This window comes from Heptranchias perlo, chromosome 28 (genome assembly GCF_035084215.1).
Source record: "Heptranchias perlo isolate sHepPer1 chromosome 28, sHepPer1.hap1, whole genome shotgun sequence".
Classification (NCBI taxonomy): Eukaryota; Metazoa; Chordata; class Chondrichthyes; order Hexanchiformes; family Hexanchidae; genus Heptranchias; species Heptranchias perlo.
The window spans coordinates 2,601,169-2,628,730 of record NC_090352.1 but is presented as its reverse complement, the minus strand read 5'-3'; the positions used below and the strand labels follow the sequence as shown (position 1 = coordinate 2,628,730).

At 46.9% G+C, this 27,562-nt stretch overlaps 1 protein-coding gene across 5 annotated transcripts in view; it reads right to left on the bottom strand.

The window, feature by feature from the left end:
- Positions 1–27,562, bottom strand: part of LOC137344773 (SH2B adapter protein 2-like) — a 566,922-nt gene that overhangs the window by 21,303 nt on the left and 518,057 nt on the right. For all 5 annotated transcript variants that reach the window (XR_010968459.1, XM_068007911.1, XM_068007910.1 and 2 more), the window contains exons 7-8: positions 24,029–24,222; positions 22,628–22,799 (exon numbers count right to left, since the gene is read on the bottom strand). Coding sequence is in view for 4 of the 5 variants with exons in the window: in XM_068007911.1 (XP_067864012.1) it covers positions 22,628–22,799; positions 24,029–24,222 (366 nt within the window). In the remaining variant the exon portion in view is untranslated. The remainder of the gene's footprint in view (positions 1–22,627; positions 22,800–24,028; positions 24,223–27,562) is intronic.

Sequence of the window (27,562 nt, the reverse complement as noted above, 5' to 3'; positions counted from 1 at the left end):
ATTTTCAATTCTCCAGTCCTCTGGCACCACCCGCGTATCTACGGATGTTTGGAAGATTATGGCCAGTACCTCTGCAATTTCCACCCTTACTTCCCTCAGCAACCTAGGATGCATCACATCCGGACCGGGTGACTTATCTACTTTATGTACAGCCTTTCTAATACCTCCTCTTTATCAATGTTTAGCCCATCCAGTATCTCAACTACATCCACTTTTACTATGACTTTGGCCATATCTTCTTCCTTGGTAAAGACAGATGCAAAATACTTATTTAGTACCTCAGCCATGCCCTCGGCCTCCATGTGTAGATCTCCTTTTTGGTCCCTAATCGGCTGCACCCTTCCTCTTACTACCCATTTACTATTTATATGCCTATAGAAGACTTTTGGATTCCCTTTTATGTTGGCCGGCAGTCTATTCTCATATTCTCTCTTTGCCCCTCTTCTTTCCTTTTTCACTTCTCCTTTCTATACTCAGCCTGGTCCTCACTTGTGTTATCAACCTGACATCTGTCATATGCCCCTTTCGTCATCCACCTCACCTGATGAAAGCTGTGCATCCTGTCCAACTGATGTCTCTTTTCCACAGGAATAGTGATGAAGATGTTGTCCTTTGCAAACACAGTGGTTATCACTCCCCTGGTGCACACGCACCGTCTGATGTGGCGGATGTCTCCTGCAGTAGCTTAGCAGGATCCAGTAGCATGAAAGCTTCATACTGTGATGATCTACACTTCCACGGGAAGAGCTGTCCCTGATCCAGGCGGTGTCTGGAGGTCATTGTGACGCAGACTCACAACCTTGTCTTGTGAATCGGAGCAGGTGAGGATGACAGGGCCGATTCTCCCTTTTGTTGTGCCTAGGAAACGCTCAACTCTCAGAGGAACAGGAGGTGGGAACCTCTTACGCCAACACCGGAATTTCTTGGGCTGCCCCAGGTGGGCATCGCCGGGCCTGGAGCTGCAGTAGGAGCAGGTCCAGTGTTCCCATCCTAATGGTGCGGGAGAGGCATTCCCAGCCCTCCTGCCTCGCTTTCCTTTATGTCCGCCCATGGGCTATCCAAATGCAGGGGCGTATCAGAAAGCTGGCAGTTGGGCTTGTTCCGAGACCATCTACAGACGGGAAGGTCCGAGAGGAGCGGGGGGGAAATCCAAAGATCTCGTCTGGCTGCAGGCAAGTTTATATTCTTCCCTCCCCAGGGTGATCTTTGGGCTTCAGAACCTCCAGCAGCAGGCAGAAGGCCCTGAAGGAGGCTGGATAACTTTGCCTCACCCTACAGGCAGGCCAGGGCCCTAACTCCAGATTTCCACAACTCAAGTTTCACACTGAGTGTGCTCCTCTTCGGAGCAACACTGAGCCTGTAGTGTAAATACACTCAATGTGCAGTGACTTTCAGTTGTGAATTCTGGTCACTTCACATCCATTTCTCAGATTCATTTATGAACCTTAGCAGTTGTTACAAAGAATGAACTCTCAACCTCCCCTCAACTCGACTCCAATTGTCAAGACCTTTCCAGCCTTCCTTCACAAAACAAAATCTGAAATGGTAATCAGTTAGTTTGCAAATGAGAAGAAAGCAGATGCTTTATGGAGGAATATGTTTAACCAAATCCCAAGTGTTTTATTATTTAATTGGTTTCTATAACATTTCCTAAAGTCACAATGTATTAAACATTCATTCCCCAATACCTATTGATGACTCAGATCTGACAACGCGTTCCTTGTTGAAGCTGTTAGATTGTTTCAAAGAGGCCTGTGGTCCCACTCACACCCACAGAGATTCCCCACCCCCCCACCCCAACTCTCCCTAGAAAGAGCAAGGCAGAATGACCAGCCCCTCACCCCAGCACACAATAGACTCCAAACTCCATACTCATGAACTATCCAGAAAGTTGTGATCGTGCCTAAACAGCCATCCACAAACCTGCTTTCAAATTTATGGCTGGCATGTGACCGTATGAGCAAGATATTAAATGTACATGTGATCCCCACCTGAACCCGAGCTTATGTAAACTTCAATGGCGAAATCAAATCCCATTTAGTGGCTGTGTAAAACTAATTAGAACTTGTGGAAAGCAAATACATCGACAAAAGGGAATTGGAGGCTGATGTTTTTGTTAGTTATCAGGGAAAAAAATAGAATGATATTAAATTTTAAAAATGATGCTTTAATGCTAGTGTTATGGGACATGGCACATGGGATTGGGGGTAATATACCGGCATGGATTGAAAATCGGTTAACAGACAGGAAATAGAGAGTAGCAATAAACGGGTCTTTTTCAGGTTGGCAGATTGTGACTAGTGGGGTACCGCAGGGATCAGTGCTTGGGCCCCAGCTATTCACAATATAGATCAATGATTTGGACGAGGGAATCAAATGTAATATTTCAAAGTTTGCTGATGACACAAAACTAGGTGGAATTGTGAGTTGTGAGGAGGATGCAAAGAGGCTTCAAGGCGATTTAGACAAGTTGAGTGAGTGGGCAAATACATGGCAGATGCAGTATAATGTGGATAAATGTGAAGTTATCCACTTCGGAAGGAAAAACAGAAAGGCAGAGTATTATTTAAATGGTGATAGATTGGGAAATGTTGATGTACAAAGGGACCTGGGTGTCCTTGTACACCAGTCACTGAAAGCAAACATGCAGGTGCAGCAAGTAGTTAGGAAGACAAATGGTATGTTGGCCTTCATTGCAAGAGGATTTGAGTACAGGAGCAAGGATGTCTTACTGCAGTTATACAGGGCCTTGGTGAGACCACACCTGGAGTACTGTGTGCAGTTTTGGTCTCCTTACCTAAGAAAGGATATACTTGCCATAGAAGGAGTGCAGCAAAGGTTCACCAGACTGATTCCTGGGATGGCAGGACTGTTGTATGAGGAGAGATTGGGTCGACTCGGCCTGTATTCACTAGAGTTTAGAAAAATGAGAGGGGATCTCATTGAAACGTATACAATTCTGACAGGGCTAGACAGACTGGACACAGGGAGGATGTTTGCCCTGGCTGGGGGGTCCAGAACGAGGGGTCACAGTCTCAGGATATGGGGTAGGACATTTAGGACTGAGATGAGGAGAAATTTCTTCACTCAGAGGGTGGTGAACCTGTGGAATTCTCTACCACAGGAGGCTGTGGAGGCCAAGTCACTGAATATATTTAAGAAGGAGCTGGATAGATTTCTAGACACAAAAGGCATCAAGGGCTACGGGGAGAGAGCGGGAATATGGTATTAAGATAGAGGATCAGCCATGATCATATTGAGTGGCGGAGCAGGCTCGAAGGGCCGAATGGCCTGCTCCTGCTCCTACTTTCTATGTTTCTATGTTAATTGATTAAATATTAATGATCGGTTGACTGTCGTACTTTTTATTTGTAAAACTATTGCACCAACTGAAATCCAAATGTTGCCCTCACTCTTGAAAGTTAAACACCTTAAATTGCTTCCACGCACACTGTGCGTTGCAATTTCCCATTATTTGGGAGCCCGGAATCCAGAGCGAGCGCAGACCTGCGAGAAACCGAGGGTGGAGAATCGGAGCGTCGGAGCGTCGGAGGGTCGGAGGGTCGGAGGGTCGGAGAATCGGAGCGTCGGAGGGTCGGAGGGTCGGAGAGTCAGAGCGTCGGAGGGTCGGAGCGTCGGAGGGTCGGAGCGTCGGAGCGTCGGAGGGTCGGAGCGTCGGAGCGTCGGAGGGTCGGAGCGTCGGAGGGTCGGAGGGTCGGAGCGTCGGAGGGTCAGAGGGTCGGAGGGTCGGAGCGTCGGAGCGTCGGAGGGTCGGAGCGTCGGAGGGTCGGAGGGTCGGAGGGTCGGAGGGTCGGAGCGTCGGAGCGTCGGAGCGTCGGAGCGTCGGAGGGTCGGAGGGTCGGAGCGTCGGAGGGTCAGAGCGTCGGAGGGTCGGAGGGTCGGAGGGTCGGAGCGTCGGAGGGTCGGAGCGTCGGAGGGTCGGAGGGTCGGAGGGTCGGAGGGTCGGAGGGTCGGAGCGTCGGAGCGTCGGAGGGTCAGAGCGTCGGAGGGTCGGAGGGTCGGAGGGTCGGAGCGTCGGAGGGTCGGAGCGTCGGAGGGTCGGAGGGTCGGAGCGTCGGAGCGTCGGAGGGTCAGAGCGTCGGAGGGTCGGAGGGTCGGAGGGTCGGAGCGTCGGAGGGTCGGAGCGTCGGAGGGTCGGAGCGTCGGAGCGTCGGAGGGTCGGAGGGTCGGAGGGTCGGAGCGTCGGAGCGTCGGAGGGTCAGAGCGTCGGAGGGTCGGAGGGTCGGAGGGTCAGAGCGTCGGAGGGTCGGAGCGTCGGAGCGTCGGAGGGTCGGAGGGTCGGAGCGTCGGAGGGTCGGAGGGTCGGAGGGTCGGAGGGTCGGAGGGTCGGAGCGTCGGAGCGTCGGAGGGTCGGAGGGTCGGAGGGTCGGAGCGTCGGAGGGTCGGAGGGTCGGAGGGTCGGAGGGTCGGAGGGTCGGAGCGTCGGAGGGTCGGAGGGTCGGAGGGTCGGAGGGTCGGAGGGTCGGAGCGTCGGAGGGTCGGAGGGTCGGAGGGTCGGAGCGTCGGAGGGTCGGAGGGTCGGAGGGTCGGAGAGTCGGAGGGTCGGAGGGTCGGAGGGTCGGAGGGTCGGAGGGTCGGAGGGTCGGAGGGTCGGAGGGTCGGAGGGTCGGAGCAGGCAAAGAGCGAGGCCCAGGGAGCATGGAATAAACCTCAAGTGACGTCAGCACAAGGGATGGAACTGATTGGTGAGTAGCTGATCGGTGAGTGTTTTTTTAGTCTTTAGTTTATTTTTGTTAAGTTTATTTAGTAATCTAATAAATAGAGGCAGGGCAGGGCAGCTCAGACCCATCAAATGCACGGCCTGTGCCACGTGGGAACTCCAGGGCGCCTCCCGTGTCCTGGACAACCACATGTGCAGGAAGTGTCGCCAGCTGGAGGAGCTCGAGCTCCGGGTTTCGGACCTTGAGCAGCAGCTGGAGTCACTGCAGTGCATCCGCGAGGCTGAGAATTTCATGGTTAGCACATTTCAGGAGGTGGTCACCTGCAGCTGAAGAGAGTATAGGCAAAGAGGAACTGGGTGACCACCAAGCAGAGAAGGAGGACCAGGTAGGTAGTTCAGGAATCACCTGAGTACATCTCACTCTCTAACCGGTATTCAGTTCTGAGTGCTGGTGAGGGAGAAGGTTGCTCTGGAGAATATAGTCAGAGCCAAGTCCACAGCAGCATGGGTGGCTCAACTGTACGGGGAGGGGGGGGAGCAGGAAGATCAGGAGAGCGATAGTGATAAGGGATTCCATAGTTAGGGGAACAGACAGGCATTTCTGAGGCCGTAGACGTGAGTCCAGGATGGTATGTTGCCTCCCTGGTGCCAGGATCAAGGATGTTACTGAGCGGCTGCAGAACATTTTGGAGGGGGAGGGGGAACAGCCAGAGGTCGTGATCCATATTGATACCAACAACATAGCAAGAGGGATGAGGTCCTGCAGGTAGATTTTAGGGAGCTAGGAAAAAGATTAAAGAACAGGACCTCAAAGGTAGTAATCTCCGATTACTCCCAGTGCCTTGAGCGAGTGAGTATAGAAATAGGAGGATAGAGCAGATGAATGAGTGGCTGGAGAGATGGTGTAGGAGGAAGGGCTTTAGATTCCTGGGACATTGGGACCGGTTCTGGGGGAGGTGAGACCCGTACAGGCCGGACGGGTTACACCCCAACAGAGCCGGGCCCTATGTCCTCACGGGGAGGTTTGCTGGTGCTGTGGGGGAGGGTTTTAACTAATTTGGCAGGGGGATGGGCACCAGGATGTAGCATTAGAAAGGAGAAACAAGATGCATAGAGGAGTGGGAGGGATAAATAGCACTAGAGTAAGAAATAGTACAGTATTAAGTGGGGTTAGACTAAGAGAGAATACGAGAAGGTCTAGGATAGGTTTAGAGTGCATGTGTGTAAACACACAAAGTGTGGTGAATAAGGTTGGTGAGCTCCAGGCACAAATAGCCACATGGGAATCTGATGTCATAGCGATAATGGAGACCTGGCTCAAAAAAGGGCAGGATTGGGTACTAAATATTCCTGGATACAAGGTGTTCAGGAAAGATAGAGAAGGAGAAAAAGGAGGAGGGTGGGTGGCAGTATTGATTAAGGAGAATATTGCAGTGCTGGAGAGAGAGGATGTCCTGGAGGTCAAGGACAGAATCTATTTGGTTAGAGTTAAGAAACAATAGAGGTGCCATTACACTACTGGGTGTATTCTATAGATCACCAACTAGTGGGAAGAATATAGAGGAGTAAATTTGCAGGGAAATTACAGAGAGGTGCAAGGACCATACAGTAGTGATAATGGGGGACTTCAACTACCCTAATATAGACTGGGATAGTAATAGAGTAAAGGGCAAAGAAAGAGAAAAATTTCTGAAGTGGGTTCAGGAGGACTTTCTTGATCAGTTTGTTTCCGGCCCTATGAGGAAGGAGGAATTGCTGGACCTGGTTCTGGGGAATGAGGTGGGTCAAGTGGAGCAAGTGTCAGTGGGGGAACATTTAGGAAACAGTGATCATAGTATCATAAGGTTTAGATTAGTTATGGAAAAGGACACAGAGCAATCTAGAGTAAAAACACTTAATTGGAGGAGGGCCAATTTCATTGGGTTGAGAACGGATCTGGCCCGGGTAAATTGGATTCACAGATTGGCAGGCAAAATTGAACAATGGGCGGCCTTTAAAGAAGAGATGGTTCGGGTACAGTCTGGGTACATTCCCATGAGGGGGAAAGGTAGGACAACCAAAGCCAGAGCTCCCTGGATGACGAAAGAGATAGAGAGCAAGATGAAGCAGAAAAAGGAGGTGTATGACAGATGTCAAGTTGTTAATACAAATGAGAACCAGGCTGAGTATAGAAAGTTCAGAGAAGTGAAAAAGGAAATAAGAGGGGCAAAGAGAGAATATGAGAATAGACTGGCAGCTAATGTAAAAGGGAATCCAAAAGTCTTCAATAGGCATATAAATAATAAATAAGAGGACGGTTGGAGCCGATTAAGGACCAAAAAGGAGATCTACTCATGGAGGCAGAGGGCATGGCCGAGGTACTAAATGAATACTTTGCATCTGTCTTTACCAAAGAAGAAGATACAGCCAAAGCCACATAACCAGAGGTGTAAGAAGTGTCCAGGTGGACTCACTCAAGCCCAGTGCTGGAGCTACAGGTACTAAATAAATAACCGACCTAAGAATATGAAATACAGAAATAAGGGAGCAGTTGATGTGGTGTATATAGACTTACAAAAGGCGTTTGATAAAGTGCCACATAGTAGTCTTGTCAATAAAATTGAAGCCCATGGAATAAAAGGGGCAGTGGCAGCATGGATACAAAATTGTCTAAGTAACAGGAAACAGAGTAGTGGTGAACGGTTGTTTTTCGGACTGGAGGGAGGTGTACAGTGGTGTTCCCCAGGGGTCAGTGCTGGGACCACTGCTTTTCTTGTTTTATATTAATGACTTGGATTTGGGTGTACAGGGCACAATTTCAAATTTGCAGATGGCACAAACTTGAAAGTGTAGTGAACAGTGAGGAGGATAGTGATAGACTTCAAGAGGACATAGACAGGCTGGTGGAATGGGCGGACACGTGGCAGATGAAATTTAACACTGAGAAGTGTGAGATGATACATTTTCGTAGGAAGAACGAGGAAAGGCAATATAAACTAAACAGTACAACTCTAAAGGGGTACAGAGAGACCTGGGGGTCTATGTACACAGGTCGTTGAAGGTGGCAGGGCAGGTTGAGAAAGCAGTTAAAAAAGCCCATGAGATCCTGGGCTTTATAAATAGAGGCATAGAGTACAAAAGCAAGGAGGTTATAGTGAACCTTTATAAAACACTGGCTTGGCCACAAATGGAGTATTGTGTCCAATTCTGGGCACCACACTTTAGGAAGGATGTGAAGGCCTTAGAGAGGGTGCAGAGGAGATTTACTAGAATTGTTCCTGGGATGAGGGATCTCAGTTACATGGATAGACTGGAGAAGCTGGGGTTGTTCTCCTTAGAGCAGAGAAGGTTCAGAGGAGATTTGATAGAAGTGTTCAAAATCATGAAGGGTTTAGACAGAGTAAATAGAGAGAAACTGTTCCCATTGGCGGAAGGCTCGCGAACCAGAGGACACAGATTTAAATGATCGGCAAAAGAACCAAAGGTGACGTGAGTGAAAACTTTTTTAGGCAGTGAGTGTTATGATCTGGAATGAACTGCCTGAAAGGGTGGTGGAAGCTGGGTCAGTTGTGGCTTTCAAAAAGGAATTAGATAGTTACCTGAAGGAGAAAAATTTGCAGGGCTACGGGGAAAGAGCAGGGGAGTGAGACTAGTTGGATTGCTCTTGCAGAGAGCCGGCGCAGGCTCGATGGGCCAAATGGCCTCCTTCTGTGCCGTAACCATTCTATGATTCTATAAGTCAATTTATTTTTATTGCAATGCTATCAAAATATTTAAAAAGCTGCCGAGGTAATATTTTGCGAGATAATAAGAAATCCCTTTTGGCAAAAGATGCGTTTGCCCCAGGGACTCTAACTTCTGCACTATCGGACAGGAGGCAATGGTCAATAGCCTGTGGCGACGGCAATCTGTTCAAAAGATCTGAATGGACTGCCCAGGGCAAAGGGCTAGCGTGAAAACATTGAAGGGAGTGTCGGGTAGATATTGGAGAGGGTGGGCAATCAAAGCAGTGTTAGTTCTTCAGACCAGCTGCAGTAATGTAAAAATGGGCCCATCGCTTTGTAACCATGGTGATACAGCAATTCAGTTGTTATTGTTTGATTGGAGTTACGTACAGCAATATTATCCGAGGCCCAGAGTAACAAGGTGTAGGAGTGGTGGCCACTTTCTCTTAACAATACAGGCATGCGCTTGACTATCCATGACCATCAGATCTTCCCCTGACCAAAGGTACAATGCTTTGGTAATACACCACAGGAAATGCCCAGGAAGCGGCCATGATACTTTCGTTGTGCCACAGTCTCAGTTATTCATTCTCAAGCAGAACACTGACAGGAGCTCCACTGTTTAGCTGACATCTGCTTTTTAAAAAAACTATTCACGGGAGGTGAGAGATGTTGGCAAGGCTGTACTTATTCCCCACCCTCTCCCCATTGCCCCCGAGAAGGTGGTGTTGGGCCTTCTTGAACTGCTGCAGTCCTTATGGCAATGGTGCTCCCACGATGGTGTTGGTCAGATAAGTACCAAGTAATGACCATCTCCAACATGAGAATACTCAACAACCTCCCCCTTCAACCTTCAGCAGCACCACCACTGCATAGTCCCCTACCATCAACACTTTGTGGGGAGGGGGTTCACCATTGACCAGAAGCTTAACTGGACCAGTTAAATCAATACTGTGGCTACCACGGCTAGGGCAGAGACTGGGTACTGTTCAATGAGTGGTCCACCTCCTGACCCTTCAAAACCATCAGCTCCAAGTTCTTCTCCAAGTCACACACTATCCTGACTTGAACAAGTTGGCAATTCTAGTATTATGACCCACGAACGATGAAGGAACAGAGATGTCTAAGTTAGGACTGTGTGTGACTTAGAGGAGAACATGGAAGTGGGGAAATGTGAGGTTATTCACTTTGGTAGGAAGAATAGAAAAACGGAATATTTTTTAAATGGTTAGAAACTATTAAATGTTGGTGTCCAGAGAGATTTGGGTGTCCTTGTACATGAAACACAGAAAGTTACCATACAGATACAGCAAGCAATTAGGAAGGCAAATAAGAACATAAGAAATAGGAGCAGGAGTAGGCCAATCGGCCCCTCGAGCCTGCTCCGCCATTCAATAAGATCATGGCTGATCTGATCCTAACCTCAAATCTAAATTCATGTCCAATTTCCTGCCCGCTCCCCGTAACCCCTAATTCCCTTTACTTCGAGGAAACTGTCGATTTCTGTTTTAAATTTATTTAATGATGTAGCTTCCACAACTTCCTGGGGCAGCAAATTCCACAGACCTACTACCCTCTGAGTGAAGAAGTTTCTCCTCATCTCAGTTTTGAAAGAGCAGCCCCTTATTCTAAGATTATGCCCCCTAGTTCTAGTTTCACCCATCCTTGGGAACATCCTTACCGCATCCACCCGATCAAGACCCTTCACAATCTTATATGTTTCAATAAGATCGCCTCTCATTCTTCTGAACTCCAATGAGTAGAGTCCCAATCTACTCAACCTCTCCTCATCCCCGGGTTTAGCCGAGTGAATATTCTTTGTACTGCCTCGAGAGCAAGTATGTCTTTTCTTAAGTATGGAGACCAAAACTGTATGCAGTATTCCAGGTGCGGTCTCACCAATACCTGATATAACTGCATCAATACCTCCCTGTTTTTATATTCTATCCCCCGAGCAATAAAAGCCAACATTCCGTTGGCTTTCTTGATCACCTGCTGCAGCTGCATACTAACTTTTTGATTTTCTTGCACTAGGACCCCCAGATCCCTTTGTACTGCAGTACTTTCCAGTTTCTCGCCATTAAGATAATAACTTGCTCTCTGATTTTTCCTGCCAAAGTGCATAACCTCACATTTTCCAATATTGTATTGCATCTGCCAAATCTCCGCCCACTCACCCAGCCTGTCTATATCCCCCTGTAGGTTTTTTATGTCCTCCTCACTCTCCACTTTCCCTCCCATCTTTGTATCATCTGCAAACTTTGATACGTTACACTCGGTCCCCTCCTCCAAATCGTTAATATAGATTGTAAAGAGTTGGGGACCCAGCACCGACCCCTGCGGAACACCACTGGCTACTGGTTGCCAGTCCGAGAATGAACCATTTATCCCAACTCTCTGCTTCCTGTTAGATAACAAATCCTCCACCCATGCCAGAATATTACCCCCAATCCAGTGATTCTTTATCTTGAGCAATAATCTTTTATGTGGCACCTTGTCGAATGCCTTCTGGAAGTCTAAATACACTACGTCCACTGGTTCCCCTTTATCCACCCTGTACGTTATGTCCTCAAAGAACTCAAGCAAATTTGTCAGACATGACATCCCCTTCATAAAGCCATGCTGACTTTGTCCTGTTAAATTATGTTTATCCAAATGTTCCGCTACTGTCTCCTTAATAATAGACTCCAAAATTTTACCCACCACAGATGTTAGGCTAACTGGTCTATAATTTCCAGCCTTCTGCCTACTACCCTTTTTAAATAAGGGTGTTACATTAGCAGTTTTCCAATCTGCCGGGACCTTTGCCGAGTCCAGAGAATTTTGGAAAATTATTACCAAAGCATCCACAATCCCTACTGCCACTTCCCTCAAGACCCTAGGATGTTAGCCATCAGGTCCAGGGGATTTATCCGCCTTGAGTCCCATTATTTTACTGAGTACCAATTCCTTAGTGATTTTAATCGTATTTAGCCCCTCCCCCCCTAGAGCCCCCTGTTTGTCCACTGTTGAGATATTATTAGTGTCCTCTATCGTAAAGACTGAAACAAAATATTTGTTCAGCATTTTTGCCATCTCCATGTTTCCCACCATTAATTTCCCGGTCTCATCCTCTAAGGGACCTACGTTTGCCTTAGCCACCCTTTTTCTTTTTATATAACTATAGAAACTCTTGCTATCTGTTTTTATATTTTTTGCTAATTTATTTTCATAATCTATCTTAGAGTCATAGAGTCATAGAGTTATACAGCACGGATAGAGGCCTTTCGGCCCATCGTGTCCGCGCCGGCCATCAAACCCTGTCTACTCTAATCCCATATTCCAGCATTTGGTCCGTAGCCTTGTATGCTATGGCATTTCAAGTGCTCATCCAAATGCTTCTTGAATGTGTGAGGGTTCCTGCCTCCACAACCCTTTCAGGCAGTGAGTTCCAGACTCCAACCACCCTCTGGGTGAAAAAGTTCTTTCTCAAATCCCCTCTAAACCTCCCGCCTTTTACCTTGAATCTATGTCCCCTTGTTATAGAACCCTCAACGAAGGGAAAAAGCTCCTTCGTATCCATCCTATCTGTGCCCCTCATAATTTTGTACAACTCAATCATGTCCCCCCTCAGCCTCCTCTGCTCCAAGGAAAACAAACCCAATCTTCCCAGTCTCTCTTCATAGCTGAAGCGCTCCAGCCCTGGTAACATCCTGGTGAATCTCCTCTGCACCCTCCTGTAGTGTGGCGACCAGAACTGCACACAGTACTCCAGCTGTGGCCTAACCAGTGTTTTATACAGCTCCATCATAACCTCCTTGCTCTTATATTCTATGCCTCGGCTAATAAAGGCAAGTATCCCATATGCCTTCTTTACCACCTTATCTACCTGTTCCGCCGCCTTCAGGGATCTGTGAACTTGCACACCAAGATCCCTCTGACCCTCTGTCTTGCCTAGGGTCCTCCCATTCATTGTGTATTCTCTTGCCTTGTTAGTCCCTCCAAAGTGCATCACCTCGCACTTTTCCGGGTTAAATTCCATTTGCCACTGTTCCGCCCATCTGACCAACCCTTCTATATCATCCTGCAGACTGAGGCTATCCTCCTCGCTATTTACCACCCTACCAATTTTTGTATCATCAGCGAACTTACTGATCATACCTTTTACATTCATATCCAAGTCATTAATGTAGACCACAAACAGCAAGGGACCCAGCACCGATCCCTGTGGTACCCCACTGGCCACAGGCTTCCAGTCACAAAAACAACCTTCGACCATCACCCTCTGCCTTCTGCCACTCAGCCAGTTTTGTATCCAAAGTGCCAAGGCACCCTGGATTCCATGGGCTCGTACCTTCTTGACCAGTCTCCTGTGGGGGACTTTATCGAAGGCCTTACTGAAATCCATGTATACCACATCCACTGCGTTACCCTCATCCACACGCCTAGTCACCCCCTCAAAAAATTCAATCAAATTAGTCAGACATGATCTTCCCTTGACAAAGCCATGTTGACTATCCCTGATTAATCCTTGCTTCTCCAAGTGGAGACTAATTTTGTCCTTCAGAATTTTTTCCAATAATTTTCCTACCACTGATGTTAGGCTCACTGGCCTGTAGTTCCCCGGCTTTTCCCTACTCCCCTTCTTGAATAATGGTACTACATTAGCGGTTCTCCAGTCCTCTGGCACATCCCCTGTGGCCAGAGAGGTTCTGAATATATGTGTTAGAGCCCCCGCAATCTCCTCCTTTGCCTCACACAGTAGCCTGGGATACATTTCGTCCGGGCCTGGGGATTTATCCATTTTTAGGCCTGCTAAAACCGCCAATACCTCCTCCCGCTCGATGTTAATATGTTCGAGTATATCACAGTCCCCCTGCCGTATTTCTATGTCTACATCGTCCTTCTCCACAGTGAAAACAGATGCAAAAAATTCATTTAGAACCCCTCCTACATCTGCCGGCTCCACACACAGATTGCCATTTTTGTCCCTAATGGGCCCTATTTTTTCCCTAGTCATCCTCTTACCCTTAATATACTTATAAAACATCTTAGGATTTTCCTTTATTTTGCTCGCCAGTGTTATTTCATGGCCCCTCCTTGATCTCCTAATTTCTTTTTTAAGTATCCCCCTGCACTTTTTGTACTCCTCTAGGGCTTCCTCCTTTTTTTCCTAATCCATTCTCGTATATCCCCTGACATCCAAGGTTCCTTGGAGTTCTTGGAACCACCCTTGACCTTTACGGGAACATGTTGCCATTGTATGGTCTCAATCTCCCTTCTGAAAGACTCCCATTGCTCCGATGCGGATTTTCCTGCAAGCAGCTGATCCCAGTCCATTTTGTCCAGATCCTGCCTTATCCTATTAAAATCGGCCTTCCCCCAATTTAGAACCTTTATTTCCGGCCCCTCCCTATCCTTTTCCATGACCACCTTAAATCTCACCGAATTATGGTCACTGTCACCAAAGTGCTCACCTACTAGCACTTCTTCCACTTGGCCGGCCACATTCCCTAGAATTAGGTCCAGTACCGCTCCCTCTCTTGTAGGACTTTCTACATGCTGGCTCAAAAAGCTCTCCTGGATGCACGTTAAGAATTTTGTACCCTCTAAGCCTTTTACACTCTGAGTATCCCAGTTAATATTGGGGAAGTTGAAATCCCCCACTATTATTACCCTATTATTTGCACAATTTTCTGAGATTTGCCTACGTATCTGTTCCTCGATCTCCCTTTCTTACTTTTTGCTGTAACCTTTAGTTACTTTTTTGCTGTCTTTTGAAGACTTCCCAATCTTCTATCCTCCCACTAAGTTTGGCTACCTTATATGTCCTTGTTTTTAGTCGGATACTGTCCTTAATTTCTTTACTTAGCCTGGTATGTTTACTTAGCTTGGTTATGGATTCCCCAGCCAACATACTGGTATGTTGACTGGGGAATCCATAACCAGGGGTCACAGTCTCAGGATACGGGGTATGCCATTTAGAACCGAGATGAGGAGAAATTTCTTCACTCAGAGGGTGGTGAACCTGTGGAATTCTCTACCACAGAAGGCAGTGGAGGCCAAGTCATTAGATGTATTCAAGAAGGAGATAGATATATTTCATAATGCTAAAGGGATCAAGGGATATGGGGAAAAAGCAGGAACAGGGTACTGAGTTAGACGATCAGCCATGATCATTTTGAATGGCGGAGCAGGTCCGAAGGGCCGAATGGCCTTCTCTTGCTCCTATTTCTTATGTTGTTATACTATTCCCATGACATTGCTGCTCTTGTCCTTCTCAGTGGTAGAGGTTGCAGGGGAGGGAGGCGCTGTTAAAGTAGGCTTGGTGAGTTGCAGCAATGTATCCTGTAGATTGTATATACTGCAACCACGGTGCGCTGGAGGGAGTGGATTTTGAGTCCAGTGCCAGGGGCACTGATCAAACAAAAGTGTTGAGCTTCTTATCGTGGCTGCACCACCCAGGGAGTGGTGAGTTTCCAATCACATTCCTGACTTGAACCTTGTAGATGGTGGCAATGATTTCAGGGATTAGGTCAGCCACTGGTCCCAGAGTACCCAGGCTCTTGTAGCCAGAGTGTTGATGTAACTGGTCCAGTTAAGCTTCTGGTCAATGGTGACCCTTAAGACGTTGCTGGTGAGGTCTCAGCGATGATGGTGCTGTTGAAGGTCGGGGGAGTCTGATGTACTTTCTCTTGTTGGAGATGGTCATTACCTGGCACTTATGTGGTGGGTATGTTACCTGCTATTTGTCAGTCCAAATCTGGATGTTATCCAGGTCCGGCTGTAGCCTGGCATGATTCACTATCAGAGGAGTTATAAATCGAGCTGAACACTGTGCAATCATCAGTGAACAGAACCACTCCTGACCTTATGATGGAGGGAAGGTCACTGATGAAGCAGCTGGAGATACTTGGGCCTAGGACACTGCCCTGAGGAACTCCTGCAGTGATATCCTGGGGCTGAGATGATTGGCCTCCAACAACCACTACCATCTTCCTGATGGTCAGGTATGACTCCAGCTGTTGCAGTGTTTTACTTTTGACCCCCAGTGAACTCAGTCTGTTAGCGCTCCTTAATGCCACACTTGGTCAAAAGCTGCCTTGATGTCGAGGGAAGCTACTCTCAGCTCTCCTCTGGCATTTAACTCATGCATCCATGCCCGGATCATGACTGCGATGAGGTCTGGAGCTGAGTGTTTTTTGCGGAGCCCGAACTGAGTATCGGTGGAGATGTCGGGTTGTAAGACGACGGTGTGTAGCAGCCACTGCCGGTCTGAGAGCCTCACTATTGGTTCTTTCACTGAGCTCTTCGATTTGCCACTACTCCTTTCTCTATCAATTGTATTTACAGCCACAAAACTGCTACTTGGTTTAACTGTTTAGTTTTAGAACTTTAAAACTCTAAAGAACTTTATATATTCCGTTAGTTTTACCTTTGGGCGGGTGATACTTTTGTTTCTGGACAATAGAAAGATAATACATTGTGAAATATATTAAAATCAAATTTGTTTTATTCAGGGTGCGTTGGTGTTGTTTTTCTATTGTATTCCCCCCCAGTGAATTTTGTGGCATACTCCTGAACACTCTCCTAGACAAGGGAGCAACAGTGGTGAGGCCGCTAAGCCTGGCAAATTGCCCGAAATACAGAAGGCTTTCCGCCTGGGTCTGCGACTAACCCTCACGTACCTGCATCAGTTTCAGGGGTGGTCATTGCTGGAGACACTCTGGGCTCGTTGTTTTCTCACTCACTTGTGCAGAGCTGTGTCACGGCACAAGATCACTGAGAGAGTCAAGCAGCTGTTCTAGTGCTTCTCCAAGCGTGTCACAGCTGGAGAACATCACCTCACGTCGCCCACTGATCTCCTGGAGCATGTTTGAGCTCCCGGGATCCCCTCCTCATGGTTATCTGCAACTATTCTTCAATATGTTAAGTTGGTCACAGCTGCTTCTTGGAGTTTGGGCTGGAAAGTATCCATTGGAAAGTAGAGGACCAGAAAAGTCCCCAAAACTTGTACCTCCGCAATCACCCACTCCCTCAATCCAATTTCCCCCTCAATTTCCCCACACTATCTGTCTCTTTGGGCTGTCTATTCCACACAATCACACTCTCTGATTTTCCTACCACTCTGTCTGTGGCCTGCATTATTAGTGTTGCCATTGGCTTTGTTTAAAGGCAGATTGTAGAACAACTGTTTGCCCAGTCTGATCTACTGCCATGTTTATAGAAGCAAGTGACTGCTCCACACAGAAACTGTGCTCTAACACCCTGTGTTAAAAGGCATTATAAGAGGCAGGGACAGTCAACAGGTTAAACCTCAGACATGTGTCTGCTGGTCCATCATCACTGGCACCCCTCCATCACAGTGTCCTGCTCTTCCTCAGCCATAGCAAAGAAAGACTGAAAGAGCTTGCATTTAAACAGTGCCTTTAATGGCCTCAGGACTCCCAAAGTGCTCACTGCCAATAAAATACATATAAAGTATGGTCACTGTTGTAATGAAGGGAAATGCAGCAGCCAATTTGCACGCAGCAAGGTCCCACAAACAATGCGATAAATGACCAGATGCTCTGCTTTGGTGATGTTGGTTGAAGTATAATTGTTGGCTCAAACATGCTCCAGGAGATCAGTGGGCGATGTGAGGTGATGTCCTCCAGATGTGACACATGTGGAGAAGCACTAGAACAGCTGCTTGACTCTCTCTCAGTGATCTCGTGCCGTGACAGTGAATGTGAAAACGACAAGCCCAGAGCGTCTCCAGCAAAGACCACCCCTGAAACCGATGCATCAGGGTTAGCCGCAGATCCAGGTGGAAAGCCTTCTGGGAGAACTTCCCTGCTCTTCTTCCAATAGTGCCATGGGATCTTTTATATCCACCTGAGGGGGCAGACGGGCCTCAGTTTAACATCTCATAGGCACATAGGAACAGGAATAGGCGATTCAGCTCTCAAGACTGTTATAGAATCATAGAATTACAGCACAGAAGGAGGCCATTCAGCCCCTCGTGCCTGTGCTGGCTCTTTGAAAGTGCTGTCCAATTCAGTCCCATACCCTAGCTTTTTCCCCATAAACCTGCAAATTTCTCCTCTTTAAATACATGCAAAGATGGGAGGGAAAGTAGAGAGTGAGGAGGACATAAAAAACCTGCAAGGGGATATAGACAGGCTGGGTGAGTGGGCGGAGATTTGGCAGATGCAATATAATATTGGAAAATGTGAGGTTATGCACTTTGGCAGGAAAAATCAGAGAGCAAGTTATTTTCTTAATGGCGAGAGACTGGAAAGTACTGCAGTACAAAGGGATCTGGGGGTCCTAGTGCAAGAAAATCAAAAAGTTGGTATGCAGGTGCAGCAGGTGATCAAGATAGCCAACGGAATGTTGGCTTTTATTGCTAGGGGGATAGAATATAAAAACAAGGAGGTATTGCTGCAGTTATATAAGGTATTGGTGAGACCGCACCTGGAATACTGCATACAGTTTTGGTCTCCATACTTAAGAAAAGACATACTTGCTCTCGAGGCAGTACAAAGAAGGTTCACTCGGTTAATCCCGGGGATGAGGGGGCGGACATATTAGGAGAGGTTGAGTAGATTGGGACTCTACTCATTGGAGTTCAGAAGAATGAGAGGCGATCTTATTGAAACATATAAGATTGTGAAGGGGCTTGATCGGGTGGATGCGGTAAGGATGTTCCCAAAGATGGGTGAAACTAGAACTAGGGGGCATAATCTTAGAATAAGGGGCTGCTCTTTCAAAACTGAGATGAGGAGAAACTTCTTCACTCAGAGGGTGGTCGGTCTGTGGAATTTGCTGCCCCAGGAAGCTGTGGAAGCTACATCATTAGATAAATTTAAAACAGAAATAGACAGTTTCCTCGAAGTAAAGGGAATTAGGGGTTATGGGGAGCGGGCAGGAAATTGGACATGAAGCTGAGTTCGGATCGGTCAATGCCCTGTGGGTGGCGGAGAGGGCCCAGGGGCTATGTGGCCGGGTCCTGCTCCGACTTCTTGTGTTCTTTAGATTTGTGGTTGGGATCAGATCAGCCATGATCTTATTGAATGGCGGAGCAGGCTCGAGGGGCCGATTGGCCTACTCCTGCTCCAATTTCTTATGTTCTTATGTTCTTATGTCCAATTGCCTTTTGAAAGTTCCTATGGAATCTGCTTTCACCACTCTCTCAAGAAGTGTGTTCAAGATCTTAATAACCCTCTGTGTGAAAAAAATTCTCCTCATATCCCCTTTAGTTCTTTTGCCAATTATTTTAAATCCGTGTGACCTCTGGAAACAGTTTCTCCCTACTTGCTCTATCAAAACCCCTCATAATTTTGAATATCTCTATTAGGTCTCCTCTTAAGCTTCTCTGCTGTAAGGAAAACAATCCCAGCTTCTCCAATCTCTCCACGTAATTGAAGTCCCTCATCCCTGGTATCATCCTGGTAAACCTCCTCTGCACCCTCTCCAAGGCCTTGACATCCTTCCTAGTGTGTGGTGCCCAGAATCATATACAATACTCCAGCTGAGGCCTAACCAGTGATTTGCATAACTTCCTTGTTTTTGTATTCAATGTCCCTATTTACAAAGCCAAATATCCCACACGCTTTCTTAACCGCCGTATTAATTTGCCCTGCCACCTTCAAAGATTTGTGAATATGCACCCCCAGATCTCTCTGCTCTTGCACCCCCTCAAAATAGTAACATTTAGATTTTACTGCCTCTCCACGTTGTTCCTCCCAAAGTACATCACTTCATACTTATCCATATTAAATTGAATCGGCCATGTGTCTGCCCATTTCACCAGTCGGTCTATATCCTCCTGAAGTCTGCTACCATTCTGCCACTATTTACTACATTGCCAAGTTTTATATCATCCACAAACTTCAAAGTTTCACTCCCTATACCCAAGCCCAGGTCATTTCTATAACAAGAAAAGCAATGGTCCTAATAGCGATCCCTGGGGGACCCCACTGCATACTTCTCTCCAGTCAGAAAAACCTTTGTTCACCACTACTCTCTGCCTCCTATCCTTTAGCCAATCACCTACCCAAGTTACCACTGTCCCTTTAATCCCACGTGCTTCTATTTTCCGAATAAATCTGTGATGTGGTACTTTATCAAATGCCTTTTGAAAGTCCATATATACAATATCCATTGCACTACCCTCATCAAGCCTCTTTGTTACTTCATCAAAGAACTCAATCAGGTTAGTCAGACAAGATTCACCTTTGTCAAATCCATGCTGGCTGTCCCTTATTAACCCATGCTTCTCCTGTACCTGTTTTTTTGTCCTGTTCACTGGTTTTTAGTAATTTCTGTTCTTAGACCCCTAAATCTCTCTGCACCTCCACAGTTCCTTGTTTCTCACCATTTAGAAAATATTCTGATCTATCTTTCTTGGGTCCAAAGTGGATGACCTCACACTTCCCCACATGAAATCCATCTGCCACAGTTTTGCCCACTCATTGAATCTATCAATGTCTCTTTGCAACTTTCTGTTCCCATCTACACTATTTACAGTGCCACCTAACTTGGGGTCATCAGCAAACTTAGATACAGGGCTCTCTATTCCTTCATCCAAATCATTGATAAATATAATGAAAAGCTGAGGCCCCAGTACAGATTCCTGGGGATACCATTACATCTTGCCAATCTGAGTACATACCCCTTATCCCTACTCTCTGTCTCCTACCTCCTAACCAAATCCCTACCCATATCCAAAAGTTGCCTCCAATTCCATGTGCTTCCACTTTTCCTAATGGTCTCTTGTGTGGAACCTTTAAATGGACTTCTGGAAGTCCATTTAAATAACATCCATAGACACTCCCTTATTTACCACGTTAGTGATCGCCTCAAAAACTTCAACTAGGTTCATTAGACATAACTTACCCTTTACAAGTCCATACTGGCTCTTGTCCGAAAGACAGCACCTCCTGCAGTGCGGCACTCCCTAAGTAGATTATGTACTCAAGTCGTTGGGAGTGGGGGCTGAATCCACGACCTTCTGACTCAGAGGTGAGAGGAGAAAGCACTGTCAAATGGTCATGAAGTGTCGGTATCTGTGCTGGTGTTTAATGTAAGTATGGGTGGTGATGGTCAATAGCGTGAGTCAACCTGGCTCCCCTTGCTCTATGAAGAGAGCAGGTGGCGCATTATGAGTACATAAGCATAGCTATGCAATTGGGTACTTTGCTGCCAGTTCATGCAGTATTATGCCCTTGTGCACAGTATACATGGACATGTTGATGTAAAATATCATGACGTATACGAGTAACATGATACCTACCCCTTCAAACTCTGCAGCCCAAAGCCTTTGAGAGACTCCCTCCCAAACTAATCAACAAAAATCTCTTCATGTTCTGGGAGAGGGTCTAACTGTGCTGCACTCTGTGTTCTACTTTGTGTAAACCTTACCTTTAAACATAGGAAAAGTGTGAATTAAGGCACAGATAGGCCCATGGAAATTCTACCCTACAACACACTCTCTGCCATCGTGGCATGTGGAATATCATTTGCATTAACTTGTTATTTCTACTTGTATTGCCTCCCTTACTATATCCTCATTAGCATCTTTTTATCTGCAGTGTTTTTTGCCTCCTTAAGAATTACAATGTTCCTCCATGTATCTCGATGTCCTGTGAATAGTCTGTATTTTCCCATTATATCTTTCTCTCACCTTTGTGCTCTTTTCCTTCGGGACCTCCGATCAGCTGCTCCAAGTGGCAGAAGCCGTGTGACCATGCTCTAGTATATCTCCTCGTGCCCTCTCTAACTTGTTGAAGGAATGTGTCCCATGTCATTACACCCAGACAGTTGGAAACCAGTGCATACAACGGGCTTTAGGACCTTGTGGCTCAGCCATTTTGACAAAGTATTGTGGACTCCCCAGTCGGATTCACAAACTTCATGTCATTGATCCTGGTTTAAGTAGCTCATCAGCTGATTGACAAGAGTTAAAGGGATATTCTTAAAGGTGCATCATAATTGACAAATTATTTTCTGTTCCTACTAACAAAATGATATTGCTTGTCACCCCCAATTTAGATACTGTGTGCACTTGCTATTTGTTAGCAGGTCATAAATAATAAACGAGGATAGGGTTAATCATTTCTTCAGATAAAATGGAAAGATGCTATAAGCCACAGTGGTACTGTATGCTGAGGCACTAACCTGCATCATGATGGGCTGATGGGGCAGGTTCAGTCCCCCTCCAACTCAGTCCTTGACTTGAGCCAAGAAATATGGGAAGGCAATTGAGGGTCTGTGTGCCCCTGACTGGGGAGAAGCTCCTTTTAAAAAAAAATAAAGGAGTAGGCTAAAAACCTATTTGTGCAAATGAGTAAATAATTGACGGGACGGGTGATTAGATGAATGGACAGGGAATGATTTAAGCTGTGCTTGTAACATTCTTCAGCAGGTTACTGAAAGCTGGGAGTGTGAGAAACAGTCCCCATTTCTCCGAACGTTTCTTTCTCTCCGATGATGCTCGAGTGTTTATGCAGTTGGTCCACCATTACCACATCGGCCTTGTAATGCCAAAGGGCCAGATTTGGCACAACAGGTAGTGGGGTAGATGGCGGAGGTCCTGTAATCTAAATGGAGCGTTAAAAATTCCAGTCACAGTTCTTTGAGTTTCTTGACCTCCCCTTCAAAAGCGATAATGGAAATCAAGACAAGCTAATTACATCCAAAGTACCACAAGTTTCATTAACTCACTAAAGTGGCATCAGCAAGTACCTCTCTCACAGGGAGACACAAGAGAGCATTAAAGGAAGGGGATGATTGATTTAGTCCCAGAAATATCAGTTTAAACAATAACAACAACAACTTGTATTTATTATAGTGCCTTTAACAATCCTAAAGTGCTTCACAGGAGTGTAATCAGTCAAAAATTGACACCGAGCCGCAGGAGATATTAGGACAGGTGACCAAAAGCTTGGTCAAAGAGGTAAGTTTTAAGGAGCGTCGAAGGAGGAGAGAGAGGTAGAGAGGTTTAGGATGGAAATTCCTGCACATGGGGCCTGAACAGCTGAAGGCACGGCCGCCAGTGGTGGGGGGAATGAAATCGGGTGAACAATAAGGGCAGGTATCATGATGCAATCAAGCTGATACTGTGCTAACAGGTCACAGGAGGTGGGAGGGCCTGTGCTGGGCAGTGCCTCACAATCAGAGAAGGTATTTTGATTAATATTGAACTGGCATTTTCTTTAAGAAAAAGAAAACCCCAATGTAGTTCCAAAACCGTAACGGTACTTTCGGAGTTTCCTACCTGGGGGGGGCCGCGTGACCAGGACGTAACTGTGGAGAGTGATGTCAGCAGAGCCTCCGGACTCGAGGGGAATGGGGTGAGTGTGGAAGTGCCTGAGCATATCGAAGATGGTCTGAAACCAGAGATGCTGAACATGGCACTGGCCAGTTTCATTCAGAGAGAGCCGTAGGTGCTGGATTAAATTAGAAAGGAGTCTGTTACAGAGTTACATAGAAGTACATAGAAATTACAGCATAGAAACAGGGCATTGGGCCCAATCAGTCCATATTGGTGTTTATCCTCCACATGAGCAGTACACTAACCCCCTGTTCTCATCTCCTTTTATCCTCCTTTCCTTCAACCACCTATCTAACCTACTCTTAAATGTTGACCTGGTCTCTGCTTCAATCACTAACTCCAGTAGTGCATTCCACAGCCTCACAGCCCTCTGCGTAAAAGAATTTCTCCAGTTCTCTGTCCTAAATCTCTTACATTTACTCTTATATCTATGTTCCCTCATTCTAGGCCTCTCAACCACTGGAAACAGTCTGTTTCTATCTACTCTGTCCCATCCCTTCATAATTTTAAACACCTCTATCATATCACCCTGTGGTCTCTCTGTCCTAATAGCTGCTGACCTGAAGCCCAGGAGCGATTACCATGGGCAGTGCCAGGGCTTGTAGTGGACAGTATAATGGTGGGTGCAGGCAAGTTGGATCTGCCGATCTCCTTGCCATGTTTTCTTTCATTTTGTGTAACATCAACAAGGAAGCAGAGTGCTTGCAGGGGATTAGAGGCTTCAGTCCCTGAGCTCCCATGAAAATTAATATTGGAAGAGTTCACTATTTAAGTCCCCTCTTTCTTTTCAACTCTTCCTGTTCTGCTGAAGTCTTGTAAATATTTCAATTGTTGACAGCTTTCTGGCGAATTGGCAGAAATAAATACCCAGCTACCTTAGGATCCATAAAAATTCTCCAAAAGAAAAGACACAAAAAAAGTCCATAAAAATACCTTAGAACTGAAATCAGTAGTAAAAATAAACTGTAAAGCAGAAATTTTCAAAAATGCCTAAAACACCCTGTGCCCCCTTAAGAGTTCCATTGCACTTGGAGCTTCCTTTAACCCCAGATGGGCAAAAGTGAGGCACAGTGCGATCCCATCCTAAAATTGCCCTATGCTTAATTTAAATGTATCATATTTAAATTAAACACTTGCCCATTTTAGGCCAGAGCACTTTAGGTCGACTAAATAGAAAAAAGTTAATTTTTATTTGCCTTATATTTCTGCGAGGTCTGAAACCACTCATATATATTTAGAACCCGTCCGAAACCAGCTTCAGTCGAGAAGATTTGCTAGCCAGAGTGAGGTTTGGACTCAGGTTAACATGTTAAAGTTCCTCGGTTTCTAGCTCTTGTCCTTTACCTTTGCTTTCCCCTGGAAGTTGAAGGTCAGTACGTATTCCCCCGGCCGCGTCTCACTTTGGCGAATGACGAACAGTCCGTGGCTCCTTGTCCCTCCGGCCAGCACTAGCTGGGCTGCTTTTATCCGTGACAGTGTCCCGTGGAACCAGGGGTAATTGGAGAGCTGAAGCCCAGCTTCTGCCTGATCCTCCTCATCTACATTTTAAAAAGATAATCCAGTTGGTACAAACGCTGATTGTTTGCGAGCATCATGCCCCAAGCCAGCAGACATCTGCACACCATCCAGTAGCTATTCGACTCCAACACTGTACCATGGCTCAGCCACTAGAAGGCAACGCTCAAAGTCAATCTGTGTCCTGCATATGGAGCCTTGCAAAAGATTTGGGCTCCACACTATGGATCAGTGAGGCCATTTGGCCAGGGTTAGCTCATCCATCCCGAACGACCCTACACTTCCCCCATCATGGCATCCAATAGTTTCTCAAATAGTTCCAGCATTTTCCCTTCACTATCCTACCCAGAAAAACCATTCCACTCTTTGTGTGAACGAGACCTTCACCTTTCACCAGTTTACTAACGGGGCTCGCGAGAGAGAGGACTGGGATCGGGGGATTGGGGCTCAAGCGAGGAGGGGGAGGAAATGGAGTGGGGGTGGGGAGCAGCAGCAGCAGCAGCAGCAAAGTGGTAAGTGGGAGCAGCAGAGAGAGGAGCAGCCAGAAAAGGGAGAGGAGCAGCCAGTAAAGGGGATCTTACTGTGGGTAAACAGTGAAAGATTGTTTCCAGTGGTGGGCGACTGGGGAACAAAGGGGACGGAAACCAAAGATTCTCAGTGGAAGAGCCAAGGGAGGGATGGAGGAGGAAGGTTCTTGAACTGAGGGCTAGTAGACCGTGGGATGCGTCACCACGTGGCTATTGAGGGAGAGACTAAACATCATTTAAAAGGTCGGGCCTGTTAAAAGGGGCATTGAGTGGGGAGCCTGGCCCCACCTTGTGCAGTGCAGGGGGTTCTGGCTGTAGTTTCAGGGCGAATATCAGTGGGTTATAGGATTACTACTAGTTACAGGTAGGATATCGGAGCATTACACCAATTACTACAAGTTACTTATAGACTATCAGTGAGTTATTTTATTACTGTTATCGATGCAATTTCAGTGAGTTATCATTAGTTACTGGTGGAATCAAAGGTCCTCGCACTTCTGGTCTCCCCCCTGCAGACCCTTCCCAGGCCCTCGGTTTCCCCTCTCCCCCCCGATTCTCACACAACAGCTGCTGGAGTGAAACCACGAGAAAATAGTCTCATCTATAGGGGACCTGACCTTTATAAGGTAAATGCAATAATATTTGCTGACCTTATGTGATCAGATGTCACGTGACCAAACATCAGATGATCAAACGTCATGTGGTCAGAATGTCACATGATCAAACCTCCAGGAATGTCTTCCACCAGAGTTGGGAACCCTATTTCACAGTTTAGTTTGATGTAATTTTATGGATCTACCTTTTATCACCCAGACAGTCAGTGTTTATGGTCTGGGACCCCCCCCCCCCCCCTCTCATCAACATCATCCTGCAGACTATGGAAATGGTTCCAGCCTCTTCAGGTGGGAACTCTCAGGAGAACAGGGTGGTGTTGGGAATCATGGGGTGGGGGGAGAGGAGAACCTATGTGCTGAGGGGCTGTGATGGGAGGGGATTAAGGGAGCTGCTGGTGGCAAGCTTGGACTTTGGATATTACATTATAAAATAAATTTAAAACAGGTACCTGGGCATGATTTCAGGACATGGCCCTTAAATATCAGAGACTTGTTTGAACATCCCTCTTATGATAGGTCACCTGAACTCATCACCTAGGTTTCTACCTTCTAATCTGTCCCATCTATTGGTTACATTCTATTATGATGACATAAAACTACTGCAATCTTTACAGTAACGTTCCCTGTACACCGGGTCTGCCTCCTATAGCTGACTGTCCGGCTGTCGGCCAATATCCTTCTCCCTTATTAGTCAAGCACTTGATTCTTTGTGTCTTTTCTCCTGTGTAATTATTTATTTTCTGCCTTCCTTATTCACCAATCCTATTACACAAAACCTCTCCCTCAGATCCCAATTTTCTCCAGAAAAGAAAAGGTTCCACCAAACCTCTCTGAGCTACAGGTCCAGTGCAGTTCCATGTCCACCACTGCTTACCCCAGAAACAGAAACAAAATCGCACAATATCATTAACTGACTCAAACTTGGTGCAACTCCTCCCTCCCCCACTTCAATAACCCCATCCCCCAACCAACAAACTGCTCCAATGTACAGCCGGGGGGCGGGGGGGGGGATTATCACTTTCACCATTTGGGCAGTGGCCTGGCGGAGTGGATTGTCCGCCTGTTATAGAACCCGCACCATTTTTATTTCCATTAAAATCGATGCAATGAAAATTGGGCGGGTTCTATAACAGCCCATCTCACCCATCCCACCCTTCTCACCCATCCCACCCCTCTCACCCATCCCACCCCTCTCACCCATCCCACCCCTCTCACCCCTCTCACCCCTCTCACCCCTCTCACCCATCCCACCCATCCCACCCCTCTCACCCCTCTCACCCATCCCACCCATTCCACCCATCCCACCCCTCTTACCCTTCCCACCCATTCCACCCCTCTCACCCATCCCACCCCTCTTACCCTTCCCACCCCTCTTACCCTTCCCACCCTTCCCACCCCTCTCACCCTTCCCACCCCTCTCACCCTTCCCACCCCTCTCACCCTTCCCACCCCTCTCACCCTTCCCACCCCTCTCACCCTTCCCACCCCTCTCACCCTTCCCACCCCTCTCACCCTTCCCACCCCTCTCACCCGTCCCACCCCTCTCACCCGTCCCACCCCTTTTACCCGTCCCACCCACCCCATCCCTGCCAACCCTCCCACCCATCTGAAGGGACCATATGCCATGCAAAGTGCTCAACACAAAGCAGACTGAGAATCTAAAGAAAGAAAATACAAGTTAAATGAAAGAAGGAGCTGTCACCAGCACTGACCCCACAGTCTGTAAAGTTGCCTCAAGGCCCATCCTAACGCCAGTTGACAGCCAGTCTTAACATGCACAGAGAAAACACAGATGCTGGAAAGGCCAGCTGTACTTAAAGTAGATAAGTCACCCAGTCCAGACGGGATGCATCCTAGGTTGCTGAGGGAAGTAAGGGTGGAAATTACGGAGGAACTGGCCATAATCTTCTAAACATCTTTAGATTTGGGGGTGGTGCCAGAGGATTGGAAAATTGCAAATGTTACACCTGTGTTCAAAAAGGCAAATCATGTTTAACTAACTTGATAGAGTTTTGATGAGGTAACGAGAGGGTTGATAAGGGCAATGCAGTTGATGTGGTGTAAATGGACTTTCAAAAGGCGTTTGATAAAGTGCCGCATGATAGGCTTGTCATCAAGATTGGAGCCCATGGAATAAAAGGGGCAGTGGCAGCCTGGATACAGAATTGGCTAAGTAACAGGAAACAGAGAGTAGTGGTGAACGGTTGTTTTTCGGACTGGAG